General features: G+C 50.1%; 1 protein-coding gene across 1 annotated transcript in view; it reads right to left on the minus strand.

Moving 5' to 3' along the window:
- Positions 1-19,134, minus strand: part of TNPO3 (transportin 3) — an 82,631-nt gene extending 63,497 nt beyond the window's left edge. Inside the window, exon 1 of the mRNA XM_077837661.1 lies at positions 18,862-19,134. Within this exon, the coding sequence (XP_077693787.1) occupies positions 18,862-18,996 (135 nt within the window). The 5' untranslated portion in view covers positions 18,997-19,134. The remainder of the gene's footprint in view (positions 1-18,861) is intronic.
- Between the last annotated feature and the right edge of the window lie 1,747 nt (positions 19,135-20,881).

The raw sequence follows: 20,881 nt of genomic DNA on the forward strand, positions 1-20,881 counted from the left end.
TGTAGATTTTTTTGTTACATATCTGCAGTCAAAAACAAAACAATGTAAAAATTCAGACCCTACAAGTCCACTCAGTCCTACTTCTTATTCAGCCAATCGCTAAGACAAAAGTTTATTTACATTTACAGGAGATAATGCTGCCCTCTTATTTACAATGTCATCAGAAAGTGAAAACAGGCATTTGCAATTCAATTTTGTAGCTGGCATTGCAAGGTATTTACTTGCCAGATATGCTAAACAATCATATGGCCCTTCACGCTTTGGCCACTGTCATAAATATAAAGGGAAGGGTAAACCCCTTTGAAATCCCTCCTGGCCAGGGGAAAGCTCCTCTCACCTGTAAAGGGTTAAGAAGCTAAAGGTAACCTCGCTGGCACCTGACCAAAATGACCAATGAGGAGACAAGATACTTTCAAAAGCTGGGAGGAGGGAGAGAAACAAAGGGTCTGTGTGTCTGTCTATATGCTGGTTTCTGCCGGGGATAGACCAGGAATGGAGTCTTAGAACTTTTAGTAAGTAAGCTAGCTAGGTATGTGTTAGATTATGATTTCTTTAAATGGCTGAGAAAAGAATTGTGCTGAATAGAATAACTATTTCTGTCTGTGTATCTTTTTTGTAACTTAAGGTTTTGCCTAGAGGGGTTCTCTATGTTTTTGAATCTAATTACCCTGTAAGATATCTACCATCCTGATTTTACAGGGGGAATTTCTTTATTTCTATTTACTTCTATTTTTATTAAAAGTCTTCTTGTAAGAAAACTGAATGCTTTTTCATTGTTCTCAGATCCAAGGGTTTGGGTCTGTGGTCACCTATGCAAATTGGTGAGGCTTTTTATCCAACATTTCCCAGGAAAGGGGGGGTGCAAGTGTTGGGAGGATTGTTCATTGTTCTTAAGATCCAAGGGTCTGGGTCTGTAGTCACCTAGGCAAACTGGTGAGGCTTTTTACCAAACCTGGTCCAGGAAGTGGGGTGCAAGGTTTTGGGAAGTATTTTGGGGGGAAAGACGCGTCCAAACAGCTCTTCCCCAGTAACCAGTATTAGTTTGGTGGTGGTAGCGGCCAATCCAAGGACAACGGGTGGAATATTTTGTACCTTGGGGAAGTTTTGACCTAAGCTGGTAAAGATAAGCTTAGGAGGTTTTTCATGCAGGTCCCCACATCTGTACCCTAGAGTTCAGAGTGGGGGAGGAACCTTGACAGCCACCATTCCAGAGGACATGCTTCCATGCTGATGACCCTCATTAAAAAAAAGAATGTGTTAATTAAATTGGTCACTGAACTCCTTGGGGGACAATTGTATGTCCCCTGCTCTGTTTTACCCACATTCTGCCTTATATTTCATACTATAGCACTCTTGGATGATGATCCAGCACATGTTCGTTTTAAGAACACTTTCACTGTAGATTTCACAAAACACAAAGGTGGTACCAATGTGAGATTTGTAACTGACCCAAGGTTTAAGAATCTGAAGTGCCTTCCAAAATCTGATCTGTACAGAGTGTGGAGCATGCTTTCAGAAGTCTTAAAAGAACAACACTCCAATGTGGAAACTACACAACTCGAATCACCAAAAAAGGAAAATCAACCTTCTGCTGGTGTGATCTGACTCAGATGATGAAAATGAACATGCGCCGGTCTGCACTGCTCTGGATGGTTATCGAGCAGAACCCGTCATCAGCATGGACGCATGTCCCCTGGAATGGTGGTTGAAGCATGAAGGGACATATGAATCTCTAGCAAATCTGGCATATATATCTTGCAACGCCGTCTACAACAGTGCCATGCAAACACCTGTTCTCACTTTCAGGTGACATTGTAAACAAGAAGCGGGCAGTATTATCTCCTGCAAGTGTAAACAAACTTGTTTGTCTTAGCGATTGGCTGAATAAGAGGTAGGACTGAGTGGACTTGCAGGCTCTAAATTTTACATTGTTTTATTTTTGAATGCAGTTTTTTTGTACCTAATTCTACATTTGTAAGTTCAACTTTCATGATAGAGACTGCACTACAGTACCTGTATTACATTAATTGAAAAATAGTATTTCTTTTGTTTTTTTTTTTACAGTGCAAATACTTGTAATCAAAAATAAATATAAAGTGAGCACTGTACACTTTTTATTCTGTGTTGTGATTGAAATTAATACATTTGAAAATGTAGAAAACATCCAAAAATATTTAAATAAATAGTATTCTATTATCAACAGTGTGATTAATCACGATTAATTTTTTTAATTGCTTGACAGCCCTAATTCTCATATATCTTTTTGAGATGGAACAACCAGAACTGCACACATATTCAAGGTGCAGGCATATCACGGATGTATACAGTGGCATTATGATATTTTCTGTATTCTCTAACCTTTTCCCAATGGCTCCTAACATTTTTATCTTTTTTGACTGATGCTGTACATTGAGCAGATGTTTTCAGAGAACTATCCACAATGGCTGCAAGATCTCTTTCTTGAGTGGTTACAGCTAAGGCCTTGTCTACACTGCCACTTTACAGCACTGCAACTTTCTCGCTCAGGGGGGTGAAAAAACACCCCCCCAAGCGCTGCAAGTTTCAGTGCCATAAACTGGCAGTGTAGACAGTGCTCCCAGAGCTGGTAGCTATTCCCCTCATGGAGGTGGGTTTTGTTTGTTTTTTTTTTTTTTTTAATACCACTAGGACAGCTCTTTCATGTTCAAGTGCTGCATTGCTAGTGAAGACATGCCCTAATTCAGGCCTCATCATTTTGTATATATAGTCGGGTTCATGTTTTCCTAAGCGCATTACTTTGCATTTATCAGCATTGCATTTCATCTGCCATTTTGTTGCCCAGTCACCAGGTTTCGTTAGAGCTCTTTGTAAGTCACTGCAATCTGCCGGAGTCATTTTACACAGTATGTGTACACTGCATTTAGACACCCACAGCTGGCCCATGTCAGCTGGCTCAGGCTGCGGGGCTGTTTGGGATCGGGCTTGTCTGGGACCCTCCCACCTCGCAGGGTCCTAGAGCCTGGGCTTCAGCCCAATCCTGAATGTCTACACCACAATTAAACAAACAGTCACCCTGAGCCCCTTAGCCCAAGACACCTAGCACAGTCCAGCCATAGACTCTTAATTGCAGTGTAGACATATCCATATTGTCTGCAAACTTTGCCAACTCATTGTTTACCCCTTTTTCCAGATTATTTATAAGTATGTTGAACAGTGCTGGTCCCAATACAGACCCCTGGGGGACCCCGCTATTTGAAGCTCTTCATTTTGAAAACTCACCGTTTATTCCTACTCTGTCTCCCATCTTAAACCAGTTACTAATCTGCGAGAGGATCTTTCTTCTTATCCCTTGACTGCTTAGTTTGCTCAAGAGCCTTTGGAGAGAGACCTTCCCAATGGCTTTCTGAAAGTTCAAATACACTATGTCCACTAGATCATCCTCGTCCACGCTCGTTGACATGCTCAATGAATTCTAGTAGATTGATGAGACGTGATTTCCCTTTACAAATGCCATGCTGACTCTTCAACAACATACCGTGTTCAGATGGGTCTGATAATTCTGTTCTTTACTATAGTTTCAACCAGTTTGCTTGGTACTGAAACTAGGCTTACTGGCCCATAATTGCCAGGATCGCCTCAGAGTTTAAAAAAAAAATGGGCATCACATTATCTATCAGTCAGCCATCTGGTCCAGAGGCTTTATTAAGTGATAGGTTACACACCACAGTTAGTAGTTCTGCAATTTCATATTTGAGTTCCTTCAGAACTCTTGGGTGAAGACCAGCTGGTCCTGGCGACTTCTTACTGTTAAATTTATCAACGTGTTCCAAAACTTCTATCGACACCTCAATCTGGAGCAGTTCCTCGGATCTGTCACCTGAAAAGAATGGCTCATGCTTGGGAAAACAAGGTTTTGGTTTCAGGAAGATCACTGCAACCTGATGGAAGGCAGGTGAGCTCCTAATGGGACTTCTGGAAAAGCTGCAACAGGTTGCAGTTAGTCTGGAGATAGTAGAGGAACATTTTCCATCTAACCACCTAATTTTAGGCGCATTGTACAGAAGAGGCCAAAGAGAGACTTTTATAGTGGTATTTTCAAAAGGACGCTCATGGTGAACGTTTTGCAGCTACACCTCAGCAAGCTTTTCACTAGCGTGGTCTAAATCCTCCTATTACTCTCCGCAACCCAGGAGAGATGAACCATCCATTTTAAAGTGTTTTGCTGCTGCATGACTCACTGCTACACACAGCTCTGAAACTGCCAACACCACTGAAATCGACTAAACCCTCTTTTACAACACAGCCTGGTAAGAGCTGAGTGTGTGTAACCCACCAATAATTATGCAAGGGATTAGTACTGCTTATTAAACACAAACAAACCTCACCCAGACAGTCCCAAGCTACGTCCACTCTCTTGGCGAAGGCGGCTCATTAAATCAAATGTGAGATCTAGTCCAGCCCCACCACTGACCTCCTATGACTTCGGGCGAGTCGTTTCGTCCGTGTCTCATTGTCTCCGTTAGGTGGCAATAGCACTTGACTTCACAGGGCTATTAGAGGATTTAATTAATTCACATCTATCAAGCATTTGGGAAGTCTGGATGGAGATGCTGAAGAGTGTGACGTATTATTCCTCAAACCACAAATTGGCAGCTGGAGGAGGTCATACTACTATTGTTAATAGAGGATTAATTAACTTTCAACACCATTCCACCCCTTTGAGGGGGACATTATTATTTCCCTTTTAACACAGAGGAAATGAAGATTAAAGCAGTGAGATTCCCTCTGTGGCCTGGACAAGTCAGATGTCAGAACAAAGAAGATCTATCTAACTATAAAGTTCACCTCTCTCTAACTGGTAGTTGAGAGGAATCCTGTAAAGAATGGTTTAGACCAGTGGTTCTCAACCAGAGGTCTGGGGTGCCCTAGCTGGCCACGAGCAGGTTTCAGGGGGGTCTGCCAAGCAGAGCCAGAATTAGACTCGCTGGGGTCCAGAGCAGAAAACAGAAGCCGCACTGCCTGGGGCCGAAGCCCGGGGCCCTGCGCCCTGCCACCGGGGGCTGAAGCCGAAGCCTGAGCAATGTAGCTTTGTTGGGGCCCCTGTGGCATGGGGCCAAAGGCAACTGCCCTGCTTGCTACCCCCTCATGCCAGCCCTGGCTTTTGTAGACTAATGACTTGCTATGTTCGGAACGGAAACTAATTCCACCCCAATCCACTCACTGGACCAAGACCTTGAGCGTTTTGAGGAACAGCTCAGGAGCCTCCTAGAAGTGTGTGTGTGTGTGTGTGTGTGTGTGTGTGTGTGTTCGGAGACGAGCTCGGTTCTCAAGGAAAACATTTGCACTACAGCACGCGAAACAGAGAGCATAGTCCACAGCTAGAAAAAAAGATTTCTGAAATCGATGAAACAACGAGCTCTCATGAGATGAGATGCGAGAGTTATGTCTCTATAAGGGGATCCTTTGAAGTAGGTCTATCGCCTTGCTAGAAACCCTATCTGCCCCACTGTCTAAGCAGTAGTTTCACAGAGAAATGCTTGTTCAGTCACTATGGATTGTTTTTTAGTGACAGTAACTTAGGTGGGGGAGTCATGCAGAGGGAATAGTTACAGAGCGATCAATTAAGCAAGAGAAGGAAGATAAAGGCTAAAAAGGAAAACTGTGGCCCACTAATTTATTACACCAGGCAACCCCAGATAAATACACATATGAATCATAACCAATAGGAACAAGGCTGGAGCCCAAATCACAAATTTACAACAGGGATGGGACCAGATGATAAACCCCACTGAAGGGAGAAGTTTTGAGCAGATTTGACAGCCCTGCCTGCACTTCTTGATGAGAGATTCTGTAAATTAGAGGGCAAATATAGTACAGTCTACAGAGTCCTACAGAGCAGTCAGCCGGCTGATACCATTCTCTTTAGTGTAGTGGTGCAGCCCTCAGGGACTTCCAGTCCCAAAATTCAATAAGTCATCTTGATAGAAGGCAGCTCTCCATAGGCTTCCCTCAACTGTTTTTAGTCACGTATGCCCACTCTGGTTTTGTACGGTTTCCCATTTTGCCTGAACGCCTGAATGAGCCTTATTCAACACAGGTCAAAAACCCACCTGTAATGATCACCACACGCACCGTGCTTGTTCTCTTTGTACTGTACCATAACACGCAAGTCTGTCCCCTCGGATTGTTAGCTGCCCTCTAGGGTAGAGATGTAGTAATTTAATATAGCTCACCTGACAAAAGCAATCTGACTTTGTACTTACAAGTTTAGCAAAACTAAACACTTCTCTTGCTCATGTTTTACCTCTGTGTGAACATCCCCAAAATCATTTCTAGAGCAGATCTTTTAGGAGAACACCCAATCTTGATTTTAAAATTATCACTGACAAAGAATCCACCACAGCCCTTGGTAAATGGTTACAATGGTTAATTACTCTCACTGTTAAGCTCATTGTTTGCTGCCATCCTCTCGTTAGTGAGGAGGTGCAGCCTGCAAAAATGACAGGTATACAACACTACATTTCAATCCGAGTAGAGGCAGTATGCATACTGGGACCTGTCGTCTCCATGGGCTGAAACTCTTATAATACCAGCGAGAGGCGGCACTCAATTTTATGGACATTAAGTGCAAGTCCTCAGACTCTTCGAAAGTAACCAGTTTGCTCTTCAGCTGGAGTATTACTAGTTACCCAAAACTACACAAATTTGATTCATCCTTTTACTCGATTTTTCCATTTATCAGAACCTGTGGAAACAGTCATAGCTTGGAACGTCTCTGAGATATCTAGGCACTCAGCTTCGTCCCACTACTTCCCAGGAAGTTAACAAGGAAAATATTTGTTCTCTGTCACAAAGGCTTAAGAACGTACTAGCCCATAGAAAATTTGGAGCAGCAAGATTGTTAGACTGGTCAATTCTACAACTGCTGCCTAGGTCCTAAGAAGTAGTAAAAACTGACCGGAATACTGGAAAACTTACCGGAAACTCAAGTTGCACTGCGATTCCTTGGAAACTCTGAGCAGCAGCCAAGGACTTTGGGGGAGGATGGACCACACAGGAGAGAAGAGCCAACCACAAGCCAAAGTCAATACAGGAGCACCACTATAGGTAAGTTTGTGTCACGACTTCTGTGTAAAGGTCCACCTTTCCAAGTCTTCTGTAATCAACATGCTTAGTTGGAGTCCTTTGAAATCAGATGTGTATCAGAAAGGTGCAGGGTAGGCTTGATGACCTAATGTTGAGGTTATTTGAGCTAGGGGTTGCAGAGATTACATCCTCCCCCCGCAAAATTAGCCATTTTTCAAAAAGTTTCTAGGTAGGTCCCCTTCTCCCCCTGAGCCAGAGACTGGTCTCAGTCAACTGAGTTTTACCCATGGCACCCACTAAATCTATGGGGGACTCAAACGGAGAACGGTATTTGAGAAAATGTAAACTTGTGCGTGCACAAGCACCAATACAGAAAAATGGTTACAGGGTTTTCATTCCCGTCATTTTATGTTTTAAAGCTTAACTCTTGTAAGTTCTCTAAAATCCAATCGGTTCTTCAGATTGCTCTAACATTTGGCTTGCCTTATAGGGGGCATGGGTAGCATTAGTGATCCAAATGTGAGGTCATTTGACAGAGGGGTTCCCAAGTTCCCTACCCAAAACAGTTTCCTGCTGCTGCTGGGTCCTGTTAAACTAGTGACTGGATGAATCAGACCTCTGAGACTGATGGGCATGAACTCACCCTTCAATGAACAAAACTAAAGATAAATTAATCACAAGCCCCCACCCAAGACAAAAGGAGTTTTAGACTGACTGGCTGGATGTTGCTATGATCTGAGTCATGGGTGGCAATTTTATTGTGGGTGGAAAGAAATCTGAGTATTTATGGAGGAAAACTGGACATGACTGCTTGCTGGGAGGGGAGTGATATTAGGAGGCAGAGTGGGGGAATAGGGAGAAAGGGGAAGGGTGTCAAGGGAGAGGAGAGGGGTTGGGGGCTCAGGTGAAGGAGGTGCTGGCGCTAGAGAGAGTGGAGGGGTGGGACACTGGGAAGAGAGACATGGAAGTCAGTGGCGGGGAGAACAGGGGCAGCGGCACCTGTCAGCCCCAGTCTCCCATCCCACGTGTGCACTCAGATCTGAGGGGTTCTTGCCTCTCTGGGAGTCTGAGTCCCTTCGCTGCCCCCATATATGTGCCAGGATCTATCGGGGTTGGACCCACCTCACGTGAGCCAGACAGGTTCTGGGGAAAGGCTTACCCTTTTGGGAGGGACTGAGGCCCCCTCCCTGCCCCGATCTGAGTCAGGATCTGGGGTAGTCCTGCCTCTTTGGATGAGGAGCTGTGAAGAGGTATACTTCATGCAGATCACAGGCACTCAAGCACCCAGGAGGGGGACGAGAACACCCACTGAGATTAATGGAGCAGGTCACAGTCTCAGAGCTATTGTATTCACCTCCATGGGGTGTTCTCATTGAGGTGAATGGGCCATTTCACACCTTTCAGAGCCTGCAATGCTGCAGATGGAGGTGTAAAGGAGGCCTTGCTCTCCATCATCTCTATCTTCCTGAGGCCTGGGCTGCACTATAAAGCTAGATCGATACAAGGCAGCTTACAGCGACCTACCTGTGCATGTGTCAACACTCAACTGGTCTCCCACTGATGTAACTGCAAATTGCCCCATTAAGCTGACTGACCCCTGGTCTATACTGCAGAATTACTCTGGTATAACTACATCGCTCAAGAGCGTGAATAAGTCACGCCCCTGAACGCAGTTACCGGTGTAGACAGTCTCTCATGGAGTGGGTTCACTAAGCCATCAGGAGAAGCTCTCACCCATCATTTAAAGAGTGTCTCCATTAAAGCGCAGCAGCTGCATGGATGCAGAACTGTCAGCGTAGCTGTGCCCTGAGCAGCCCCATCTCCCCGAGCAGCACAGAGCCACTGCCAACACGCACAGGTTGACGCAGCGCGAGTGCACACGATCTGAACCGCCCTCCAGCACCTGTCCCACAGTGACCACTCTGGTCACCATGGTGAACTCCGCTGCCCCGGGGCCGCGTAGCCTGGAAGCCCCCCTCCCCTTTAAAGCCCTGCAAATTTCTGAAATTCCTTTCCCTGACTCAGCAAGCGCACCTCCGAACTCTCCTTTGTTGAGTGCAACTGCCAAGCTGCCCATGCTCCACGCTCCAGACACTGGATCTCCTGGGCCTGTGGGGACAACAGGCTCTGCAGTCACAGCTCCGGACCAGCCATAGAAATGTTGACACCTACGAACAGATTCCTCAGGGGACCCAGGAGAAGGGATGAGGAGCAGTGCTGCATGGAAGCCGAGGAACGCAGCAAGCATATCAGAACACCAAAAGAGATGCATGCCATACTCAGCTAAGGCCCCGCAAGTCTTCCCTGCACACCCCCGTGGATACCTCCAAGGGGCCCAAGTCACAGAGCCCTGCCGGGAACAGTGAGAAGGTGGTGGTGGTGGAGAATGAGGAGTTTGGGGGACAGACGACTGGGGGATCCAGCTGCGCAACGAGCCAGGACCTATTTTTGACTCCACTGCAGTCCAGCCAGTCGGGCATGGGCAAGCCTGGTGCAGGGGAAGGAACCTTGGGTAAGTGTAAATTTTCAATTGCAGGGATGGTGCCCCCAAAGTAGCAGGACACATTTCTGACTCAATAATTTACTCGAGGGGTAGTGGTACAACCAAGAGGGACAGTTGGTACCTGCTTTTCATTCCCCACTAGAGAGTTAGGCAGGAGAGAAAGGGGCATTTGGAGCAGTTTGTCTATGGACACAGGGATGTCCCTTGAATCCTCCTGAGAGATCGACGAAACTTGCCTGAAGGCAATCTGCAATCCTCTGCTGAAGGTTTCTAGGAAGGGATGCTTTATTTATTTCTTCCTCCCACATTACTCTGCAATAACTCCAGCAGGCACCATTGCTGTACATAGGCTAACAGCATATGGGCCCAGGCAGCTTCTGGATACCAGCAGTAACTGCTCTCTCTGCCTTTGTTACCCTCAGCAGTGAGATACCAGCTAAAAATCAACCCTGCCTGTGGAAAATGGCACCAGTATTCAGTGTCAATGTCCTATACTAGTAGATTGATGCAACCAGCCAATTCCCTCCTCATTGCCCCAGCCCCAAGTGGGCCATACTCAACATGGCTGGTGCCGCAACTGGTGCCGTACACAAGCAATCCCAAGCAGAAGTGAGAAGGTAGTGCCTAAAACCTTAGGTGAGCAAGAGGAGTGAGTTTGGCAGCTTAAGTTTGGGTAGTGAACAGAGTGACAATGGTACCTCTGGATCTTTTATCTGCAGCTGCTGCCACTGTGGCCTTCAGGGGCTCCCTCTCCACACCCATGGAACAGCCAAGCCAGATAAGGAAAAGATAGAAGACAACTTGGGATTTCATGTTCAATGAAATCTTGCAAGCCGGTGCTGGACTGGACTGTGATCACAGGGCCTGGGGGATGAACGTTGTGGACAGCCTGGAGAAGGCAAGAATGGAGAGAAGAGAGACCCAGGAGTCCAAGTATGAAAAGCAGAGGGAGATGCACCAGGACATAACAGGGCTTCTCAAGCAGCAAACCACAGATGCTAGCAGGCTCTGGGGCACCTGCACATTCAACAACCCCAGGCTCATGTGCCTCTGCAGCCCACTGTAAAAACTCAATATAGAGACCACCCTAAACCTCCCTCCAGATTCCATGTGGCATCAGGGGTCACTGAACTTCCCCCACCACTCCACCCTGAGGGACATTAAAGACAATCACAGGTTCACATACATTGACCCGTGAAAGCCATGGTTGTGTACCTACATGAACATAAGTGTTCTTTCCTCTTCATAGGTTCTGTTCTCAAAATTTATTAAGTTTTTAATGTATTTGTTTTAAAACAGCATGGAGTTGGTGGGGTGGTTTGTTTTTGTAGATCCTTTTTACAGAATAAAATTCTATTATTTGGAACATAATTCATCTTTATTAGTTCACAACACAGGCTGCTGAGTGCTCAGCAGTTCTGAAAGCAGCCAGTTACCTGTTACTGCACACAACTCATAGGATCAGTCACAAACAAAATTAATAGGTGCATTGACAATGTTATATTCCTACATGCACAGCAACCACCACACAATTCCAACCAGGCCATAAAAAGAGCAGGGCCTGGTAGAGTATACAACACGTTACTGTGGCTCACTGTTAAAAATGGTCTTTCACAGCCTCCCTGAGCCGGATAGCTCCGTGTTGAGTTCTAATATCCCTTGTATTTGGCTGTTCAAATTCAGTAGACAGCCACTTCACCTCCGCCCTCCACCGGCAGAAACTTTTCCCTCTTTGCTTCTCAGATATTATGCAGGACAGAGCAGGCAGCTATAACCACTGGGATATTTTTCTCACCAAGGTCCAATCTTGTGAGTAAACAATGCCAGCGTCCCTTCAAATGACCAAAAGCACTTTCAACTGCACCTGCCGAGCTGGTAGTTGAATCTTTCCTTGGTGTTGTCAAGGTGACCAGAGTATGGCTTCATGAGCCAAGGGAGAAAGGGGTACGCTGAGTCCCCAAGAATCACTATTGGCTTTTCAACATTGCCAGTGGTAATCCGCCAGTCAGGAAAAGGAAGTCCCTGTTTGCAGCTTTCTGAAAAATCCTGCATTCTTTAAAGATGTGAATATCATATGCCTTCCTTGATCAGCCCACACTGATGCTGGTGAAACATCCCCGGTAATCCACCAGATGGCATAACCATAGAAAAGTAGCCCTTTCTGTTGACGTACGCTGTGGCAAGGTGGTTTGGTGCCAACAGAGGGACGTGTGTGAGGTCTATCGACCCTCCTGCAGTTTGGTATCCTCACTGCTGCAGATCCATCCATACACCATGTCCTGCACACTGCCCAGAGCCACAGTCCTGCATAGCAGGAGACGATTAATGGCCCACCACACTTGCATAACGGCAACCCCCACGATGGATTTTCCCGACTCCCAACTGACCGGTAACAGTCTGAAATTGCAAGTTTCCACAGTGCAATTGCCACTCGCTTCTCCACTGTCAGGTAAGTTCTCATTTTGGTGTCCCTGTCCTGCAAAAGGGCTGGTGCAAGCTCAGCACACAGATCCAGGAATCAGAGTAACAGCCGTGTTAGTCTGTATTCGCAAAAAGAAAAGGAGGACTTGTGGCACCTTAGAGAGTAACCAATTTATTTGAGCATGAGCTTTCGTGAGCTCACGAAAGCTCATGCTCAAATAAATTGGTTAGTCTCTAAGGTGCCACAAGTCCTCCTTTTCTTTTTTAGATCCAGGAATGTGGCCTTATGCATCCGAAAGTTCTGCAGCCACTGCTCATCAACCCAAACCTCCATTATAATGCGATCCCACCAGTCAGTGCTTGTTTCTCAGGCCCAAAAGCGGTGCTCCACCATCTGCAGCTGCCCCATGAACGACACTAACAACCTAGACTTGGTTCTTGCTATGTCCCACTGCAACCTGGCCTCCAAAAAATCATTACCAATCGTTACCCCATCCACTCAGTTCTTCTTGTGGATCTTCAACTACTGCAGGACCGTGCATCCTGTGCTTGCTACACTCATGACAGTAGTGCAGAGCTGTGCAGGCTCCATGCTTCTGTCTGAGACGGCAGACAGTGAGGAGTGTGCCACGGGTTTATGGGATTTTGAAAAAAGGTACAAAAATGACGGGATACAGATATTATGCTATGGAGACAGTTGCAAACTTGGGAAATTGACCCTGTGCTCCCATTTACCACTGTGCAGCTCATTTTGGCCCCATCATGCATTGCCAAAATTTCCCAAAAGACCACCTGCTGGATCATGGCGAATTGCAGTGAGATATCTGCCCGTGGTGCACTGCACTTCATTGACACAAGCTCTCCTATTGAGTATGTGCATCGCTGAAACATGGAGCCAAGAACACACACAAGCGATGTATTACGTGTGGCAGCTGTATGGTGTTGTAACTTGAGTTGACATAAGTTTGTATCATAGACATGGCCTGTTTAAAGGACAATGTGCTCTAAAATCTGCACATTTGCATGACTTTTCTTGAAATGTGTTATGCTTTATGGGAGTACACAGCAAGGTTAGTGACCCAAATTTCAAAAAGTTTTTGGGTGGATTTTTCTTTGCACCAAGCTAGAGGAAAAACTAGTGCTGTGATGTGGGTCAAAATGGTCTCAATTGGTCAGTTTTACCCAAGATAGCGCATGGCACCCACTAAGTCTTTGGGGAACCCAAATTGTGAACAGTATTTAAGACCATGTTCACTGCTTTGCTTACATAGATGTGCAGTCTGGAAGAATACAGTGTGCATGCATCAAAGAGAAAAGGCATGAGAGGAGAGGCATGAAAGGCATGCAGCCACTTTATGCTTGCAGGGGTAGTTTTAGGGAACATGCCAACACCACTGCCCATGGTGAACATCCCACCACTGATGTTTCAAGCCTGAACCTTTGTAGACCTGTGCAATAAATATGTAACAACCTACGCTGCTTGATACGAAAAGATGTATGTTTTGTACCCTCTGATGTGAGCAGAAAGGGAAAGAGCAGCATGTGTACCTTCAAGATCCAGTACGCATCTTTTCAATGCCTCCACCATTTAGCGTGGGTACATGTACCATGCGGACTGAACCTGGAGTGTATCTAAATAATTTCCCATCAGCTACGGTCAGCTCCAGGGTATAGAAGGAATCCTGAGGGTGTGTGAATGGGTTGTAGAAGGAGGTGAAGAGCTTGCACATTTCAGCAACTGGTGTTGGCAGAGTAAAGGTGTGTGTTACTGGGGTGCATTAGAGCATTGCTGAAAAAGGGTAGGGTTAAGGTTTCCTGGGCATCCTTAACTGTGGATTTCCTGATTTTTAGAACTTTGAGATTTACTCAACTCAACACTCTTAACAGGTCGACATACTACCAAGGAAACTTCACTCTTTATGAATATAGCTTTTTTGCCATTGAATTAGAGTATTGGTCTGTTGAGTTAAAAATATCATCACACTACAACAGGCCCCAGCAGAGACTAGGGGCTATTAAAAGATTACAAAATGGGCCAAGCAGATAAGGGGAAACAGTAGGCATGATAAAAGTTTTAACACAGGCCCATGTGACATTATCATAAGCAAACTAGGGAAATGTGGGTTAGATGAAATTACTAGAAGGTGGGTGCACAACTGGTTGAAAGACAGTACTCAGAGTAGTTATCAATGGTTCACTGTCAAACTGGGAGGATTTATCTAGTGGGGTTACTCAGGAGTCAGTCCTAGGCCCAATACTATTCAATATATTCTTTAATTACTTCAATAATGGAGCGGAGAGTATGCTTACAAAATCCGCAGAGGACACCAAGCTGGGAGGGGTTGCAAGCACTTTGGATAACAGGATTAGAATTCAAAACGACCTTGAGAAATGGGAGATTTGGTCTGAAACCAACAAGATGAAATTCAATAAAGATAAGCACTTAGGAAGGAAAAAATCAAATGCATAACTACAAAATGGAGAATAACTGGCCAGGCGGTAACACTGCTGAAAAGGATTTGGTGGAGGGCATAGTGGATCACAAAGTGAATATGAGCCACCAATGTGGTGCGGTTCAGAAAAAAGCTAATATTCTGTTGTGTTTTAACAGAAGTGTTCTGTATAAGACACAGGAGGTAACTGTCCCACTCTATTCAGCACTGGTGAAGCCTCAGCTGGAGTAGCGTGTCCAGTTCTGGGTGCCACACTTTAGGAAAAATGTGGACAAACTGGAGTGACTGCAGAAGAGAGCAACAAAAATGATCAAAGGCCTAGAAAACCTGATCTAGAAGGAAAGGTTAAAAAACACCCGGGCACATTTAGTCTTGAAAAAAGATAACCAAGGGGGAACGTGGTAACAAGTCTTCAAATATGTCATATGCTGTAATAAAGAGTCAAGTCAAAGTTTCCCCAAGCCAATGGCTCATTGGGCTGATGCGTTTAAGGCACGTCAGTTTCATAGCCAACGGTACACAAGGACACAAGTACAATGTGGCCAGCATCACATCCGACTGCCTATGACTGCCCTAATCCAATGGATCAGATACCCATTTTGCAGTTGGGTGAACTGGAGGTGGCCCTTCTGTGTCAGATCACGCAAAACTCAAAAGTCCCTTGAAAAAGGTAGGACAAGATGTCGTCAGCTTAATCTGCAGCAGAAGAGATTTATTAGATAGTAGGAGAAACTTTCTAACTATAAGGATAGTTAAGCATTAGAGTAGGCTTCCAAGGGAGACTGTGGAATCACCATCATTGGCCAACCTGTTCTTAAAAACCTCCAAACACCTCTCACAGATGGTCTAGGTTTAATTTGTTCCTGCCTCAGCACTAGGGGCTGGACCGGATGACCTCTGGAGGTCCCTTCCAGGCCTATACTTCTATGGTTCTAACCCATTCCCAACAACCAGGAAGCATTGGGTGCAGACAAGACAATATCCTTGAATAATGACAAGACTGGCAACACTTTATATTGGCTTCTAGCTAGTAGATTTAGCCCTCTGACTAATGTCTTGTAACACCGTCTGGACCTGCCTAGCATCAATCCCCTTGAAGATTCAGAAGCCAGGAAATAGTACAGTACTCCAAACTTATTGATTAGTTGAGAGTTTCCCAGCATGTCACTTACAGGGTCCTTAAATGTGGCTTGTAATTGCCATTAGATCTGCCATGTTAGATACAGAGATAGGCTCCAAGAAGTTGCCAGAAAGCTCGGGCCAATACTTCTTGGAAGGGGAGAAGGGAGTCAAATAAGCAGTGTTGAATTGATGCATCTTATCACACAACACAAAAGAAGGGATGTTTATAATCCCCGCAAAAATGAAAACTCAAGAATTTGTCATTCACATTTCCTCCTTTTCAGACATTGCAAAGATTGTGCAAAAGAAGGAGAGTCTGCCTTTCCTGTCCCCCATTAAGGAAGTATGCTTCCCTGTGAATGCTCAGGGAGGAAGAGCAGGTCTTTCTGTTTCAACAGACTATTTTTGAAAGAAAGACAGAAAGACAAAGCCTAGAAAAATTCACTCACCAAGTTGGAATTTTACAGGGAAGAAGGGGAAAAAACAAACACAAAAAAACCCAACAACACTATTTAGAAACCTAGTGGAACTTTCTGGGGGCTGCTGATAGTTTGAGAACTTTCTTTAATTACTGAGGAGGGAGGGAAGAGAGAAATCCCTTCAACAATACTTAAAATTAAACAACAAGACGATATTAAAATTAGGAAAATAGGAGAAAAAAATCACAATATTGCATAGAGTTTGAATAGAACTAATAAAAGGTTACGCATCTAAATGTAAGAAAAGCAGAAGTCTGGATCTAGACAGGAGATAATGGAAGACTTTAACCAACACTATAAACTGACAAGACAAAAGAGGAAGTCTGAGTAGAAAAGCATCAACCACAATACAATACATGATCAATACCACGGGTATTTGTAGCAGGTCTCATCAATAAATTTTTAGGGACTTTCATGGGCCAATTTATAATTGTGTATATATTAAGTTTCTCTCTAGTTAATGCATCCGATGAAGTGAGCTGTATCTCACGAAAGCTTATGCTCAAATAAATTGGTTATTCTCTAAGGTGCCACAAGTCCTCCTTTTCCCTATTTAAGATACAAAGCAATTTTTATATTTTCATAAAAGAATAGATCTGTTAATAAATGGACTAAAAAGAAAAAAAAAAGAGCCATTACAAAGCAAGACATCTCCGTTACGAATAAACTATTAAGACAATACCACAACAGCAATCAGTAGAGGAAGTGAAGTCTCCCCCTGCTGTCACAATTCACAGCAGCTGAACAGGGCCAAACTACAGGGGAGCTCCGAATTGGAAAAGTACTGGGGTGGAGTCCTAAAGTAACACACTGTGACCCATGTCTGTTTATCTTGCTATCAGGGCAGAGAAAATTGCCTACAGTGAGATGCAAAATCAAATCTTTCTTACAATGGTAAGATAATCCGAACGGTTAGACTACATAGCAAAAATTAGTTTGCTTTACTGTATGTCCTCAACTATACATTTTATCTATTTTTAACCACAACTTGCATAGTAGCAAAACTTTTTGTTAACTGCTCCTGAATTTCAGATTCTAACTGGTGTAACACAGTGTAATAAAAATCCTTGTATGTCAGTATAGTACTTTAACATGAGGTTCTTAACTCCTGTTAGTAAAAACGTACGTGTCACAAAAATCTAGCATTATTACAGAACAAGCAGTATCAACACCAAACCCCCGATCTCACTTCAGACAACACAGATAAGAGGAGAAAATATGCAGTTCTTTCTGGAACAAAGAGATTCTTTCCTTTCAAATATTTGGGACTCCTGAAGGCAACAACTAGAAGCCTGGACTCCGATCATATACGCTGCAGTCTCCAGAACTTGAGGACTCGCCTGCAGGGGCCAGGGTATATTGTCATTTCCATGCCCACAGAGCTGGTAAAGATCAGCAGGAGCGAGCTCAGGGTTGTTTGCGGTCTAGCGCCACCCCAGATGGCTGCAGTGATCCCTGGGACTCCATAAAGCCCTTTCGGATGCTGGGGACTGGGACGCCCCAGAGAAACACGAGACTGCTCTGGTTTCAGGCTGGCGAGCAGGGAGGTTCAGAAACCGGAGCCCAGGGGCAGGCTGCTAACCAGGAATCTCGCAGGAGAACCAGTGCCCAGGGCTCCCACGTGGAGCCAGCTCGCCCCCCACCCCAACGCAGAGAGGGCCCGGCGCCCCCTCCCTGTCTCCGGAAGGGGGGAGAGGCCGGGCCCGGGTCCGTCCCCGCCCGCAGACACATTCAGCCCCGGCCTGCTGCCCTCCCCGCACGCGTGGCGCGGACCCGAGAAACCTAGCCCCCGTCTCGGCCCCAGACCCCGGGGAGGGCGGTGAGTCTCCCGGTCCCGGCCGCTCCGACCCCGGCCTCCCCGCAACACGAGGCCTCCAGCCGGCCGCGCTACAGGCCTCCGCGCGGGCCTAGCCCTGCTGCCAGGCCTCCTCCGGCGCACGGGGCCCGGCCCGGACCAGCTCCGCCCCCAACGCCAGCCGGCGCCGCGCTGGGGCTCGGGGAGCGCCAAGGCCGGCCGCGCCGCTCCCAGCCCCTCGCCGGGGCCGCCCAGGCTCCGCCGCCCGGGTCCCCCTCGCCACGGCTGCCCCGCGCCACGGCCCGTCCCGGGCTCCCCCCGCGACCGCCCGGCCCGCGCAGTTCCCCAGGGCGCGCTCCCGGCCCGAGGCCCCGCCCGGTCCTCCAAGGCCCCGCTCCCGACCTCTGCAGCTCCCCGGGCCCCGCTCGCCCTCGCCGAGCTCACCCAGCGCCACGGCCCGGCCGGATCTCCCCGGCCCGGCCCCGCTCCCCGACCTGGCCCCGGCCCCGCTCGCCCTCGCCGAGCTCACCCAGCCCCACGGCCCGGCCGGATCTCCCCGGCCCGGCCCCGCTCCCCGGCCCCCCGACCTGCCCCCGGCCCGGCCCCCGCTCGCCGAGCTCACCCAGCGCCACGGCCCGGCCGGATCTCCCCGGCCCGGCCCCGCTCCCCGACCTGGCCCCCGCTCGCCCTCGCCGAGCTCACCCAGCGCCACGGCCCGGCCCGATCTCCCCAGCCCCGCTTCCCGACCTGGCCCCGGCCCCGCTCGCCCTCGCCGAGCTCACCCAGCGCCACGGCCCGGCCGGATCTCCCCGGCCCAGCCGGATCTCCCCGGCCCGGCCCCGCTCCCCGGCCCCCCGACCTGCCCCCGGCCCGGCCCCCGCTCGCCGAACTCACCCAGCGCCCCGGCCCGGCCCCGCTCCCCGACCTGCCCCCGGCCCGGCCCCCGCTCGCCCTCGCCGAGCTCACCCGGCCGGCCAACTAGTCTCCCAAATGCGGCGCGGCCCGGCCCCGCTCCCCGCTCACCGATCGCTGCAGCTCCCCCAGCCAGCAGCTCGCCCGCTCCTTGCCGCTCGGGTCCGGGTCGTGGTAAAGCGCCTGCACCGCCTGGTACACGAGCTGCAGGCTCGGCTTCCCCGCGCTGCCCCCGCCGCTCTCCATGGCTCCGGGTCCCGCACAGGCCGCTCCGCGCCCGGCCCCAGCCCCTCAGCAGCCGCCGCTCCAGGCCGCCGCCATCTCCTCGCCCGGCCGTGTCCGTTACCGGGAGGGGCGGTGTCACCCCGAACGCGGCCCCCCGGAAGCGCGCGGCCCGCGCCCCGCGTTCCGCCCGCGCCGCGGAGCCCGCCCGCCCAGCCAGCCCGCCGCGCGGATACGCGGCTGCGCAGCCACCCCGTCGGGCACCGCCCCCGGCGCGCTTCCGGCCGGTGTCCCCGCCACACCTGTCCCCCGCACCCGGAAGTGACCTGCGCTGAGAGGCGGGAAGGAGGCTCCCCTCCTGCTCGGCCCCCCTTGCCCAGCCCCGCGGGCCGCTCCTCCGAGTAACCCCCCGCGACTCCCCCCGACCGGGCCCGTCACCTTCCGGGGCAGCGGCCTAGACCCGCTCACAGCCCTGCGGCGCCGCCAGAGCCCCCCCTTCCCAGCCGGCCCTGCGCCTCCCGCCTGGCTGTACCCCCCCGCCCCCCAACCACATCTGGGGCCTGCCCAGCCCTCAGCCCCGCTCAACCCCCCCGCCCCCCAACCACATCTGGGGCCTGCCCAGCCTCAGCCCCGCTCAACCCCCCCCGCCCCCCAACCACATCTGGGGCCTGCCCAGCCTCAGCCCCGCTCAACCCCCCCCGCCCCCCAACCACATCTGGGGCCTGCCCAGCCCTCAGCCCCGCTCAACCCCCCCGCCCCCCAACCACATCTGGGGCCTGCCCAGCCTCAGCCCTGCTCAACGCCCCCCCCCCCCGGGTCTACCCAGCCCCGCTCAACCGCCCCCCACCCCATCTGGGGCCTGCCCAGCCCTCAGCCCCGCTCAACCCCCCCCGCCCCCCAACCACATCTGGGGCCTGCCCAGCCTCAGCCCCGCTCAACCCCCCCGCCCCCCAACCACATCTGGGGCCTGCCCAGCCCTCAGCCCCGCTCAACGCCCCCCCCCCCCCCGGGTCTACCCAGCCCAGCTCAACCGCCCCCTCCCCCCCAACCACGTCCGGGGCCTGCCCAGCCCTCAGCCCCGCTCAACCCCCCCCCCCCAACCACATCTGGGGCCTGCCCAGCCCTCAGCCCCGCTCAACGCCCCCCCCCCCCCGGGTCTACCCAGCCCAGCTCAACCGCCTCCTCCCCCCCAACCACGTCTGGGGCCTGCCCAGCCCTCAGCCCCGCTCAACTCCCCCCGCCCCCCAACCACATCTGGGGCCTGCCCAGCCCTCAGCCCCGCTCAACTCCCCCCGCCCCCCAACCACATCTGGGGCCTGCCCAGCCCTCAGCCCTGCTCAACGCCCCCCCCCCCCCCAGTGTCTACCCAGCCCCGCTCAACCGCCCCCCACCCCCAACCACATCTGGGGCCTGCCCAGCCCTCAGCCCCGCTCAACCCCCTCCGACCCCCCAACCACATCTGGGGCCTGCCCAGCCCTCAGCCCCGCTCAACCCCCCCTGCCCCCCAACCACATCTGGGGCCTGCCTAGCCCTCAGCCCTGCTCAACGCCCCCCGAGTCTACCCAGTCCCGCTCAACCCTCCCCCCCACACACACACACCTGGGGCCTGCCCAGCCCCGCTCAACGCCCCCGCACCCCGCCTGGGGCCTGCCCAGCCCTCAGCCCCGCTCAACCCCCCCACCCCCAACAGTCTGCCCAGCCCCGCTCAACCCCCCCCACACCCCACCTGGGGCCTGCCCAACCCCGCTCAACCCACCCGCACCCCGCCTGGGGCCTGCCCAGCCCTCAGCCCCGCTCAACCCCCCTGCCCCCCACAGTCTGCCCAGCCCCGCTCAACCCCCCCCCCACGCCCCACCTGGGGCCTGCCCAGCCCCGCTCAACCCCCCTGCACCCCGCCTGGGGCTTGCCC

This window comes from Eretmochelys imbricata, chromosome 1 (assembly GCF_965152235.1).
Source record: "Eretmochelys imbricata isolate rEreImb1 chromosome 1, rEreImb1.hap1, whole genome shotgun sequence".
Taxonomy (NCBI): Eukaryota; Metazoa; Chordata; order Testudines; family Cheloniidae; genus Eretmochelys; species Eretmochelys imbricata.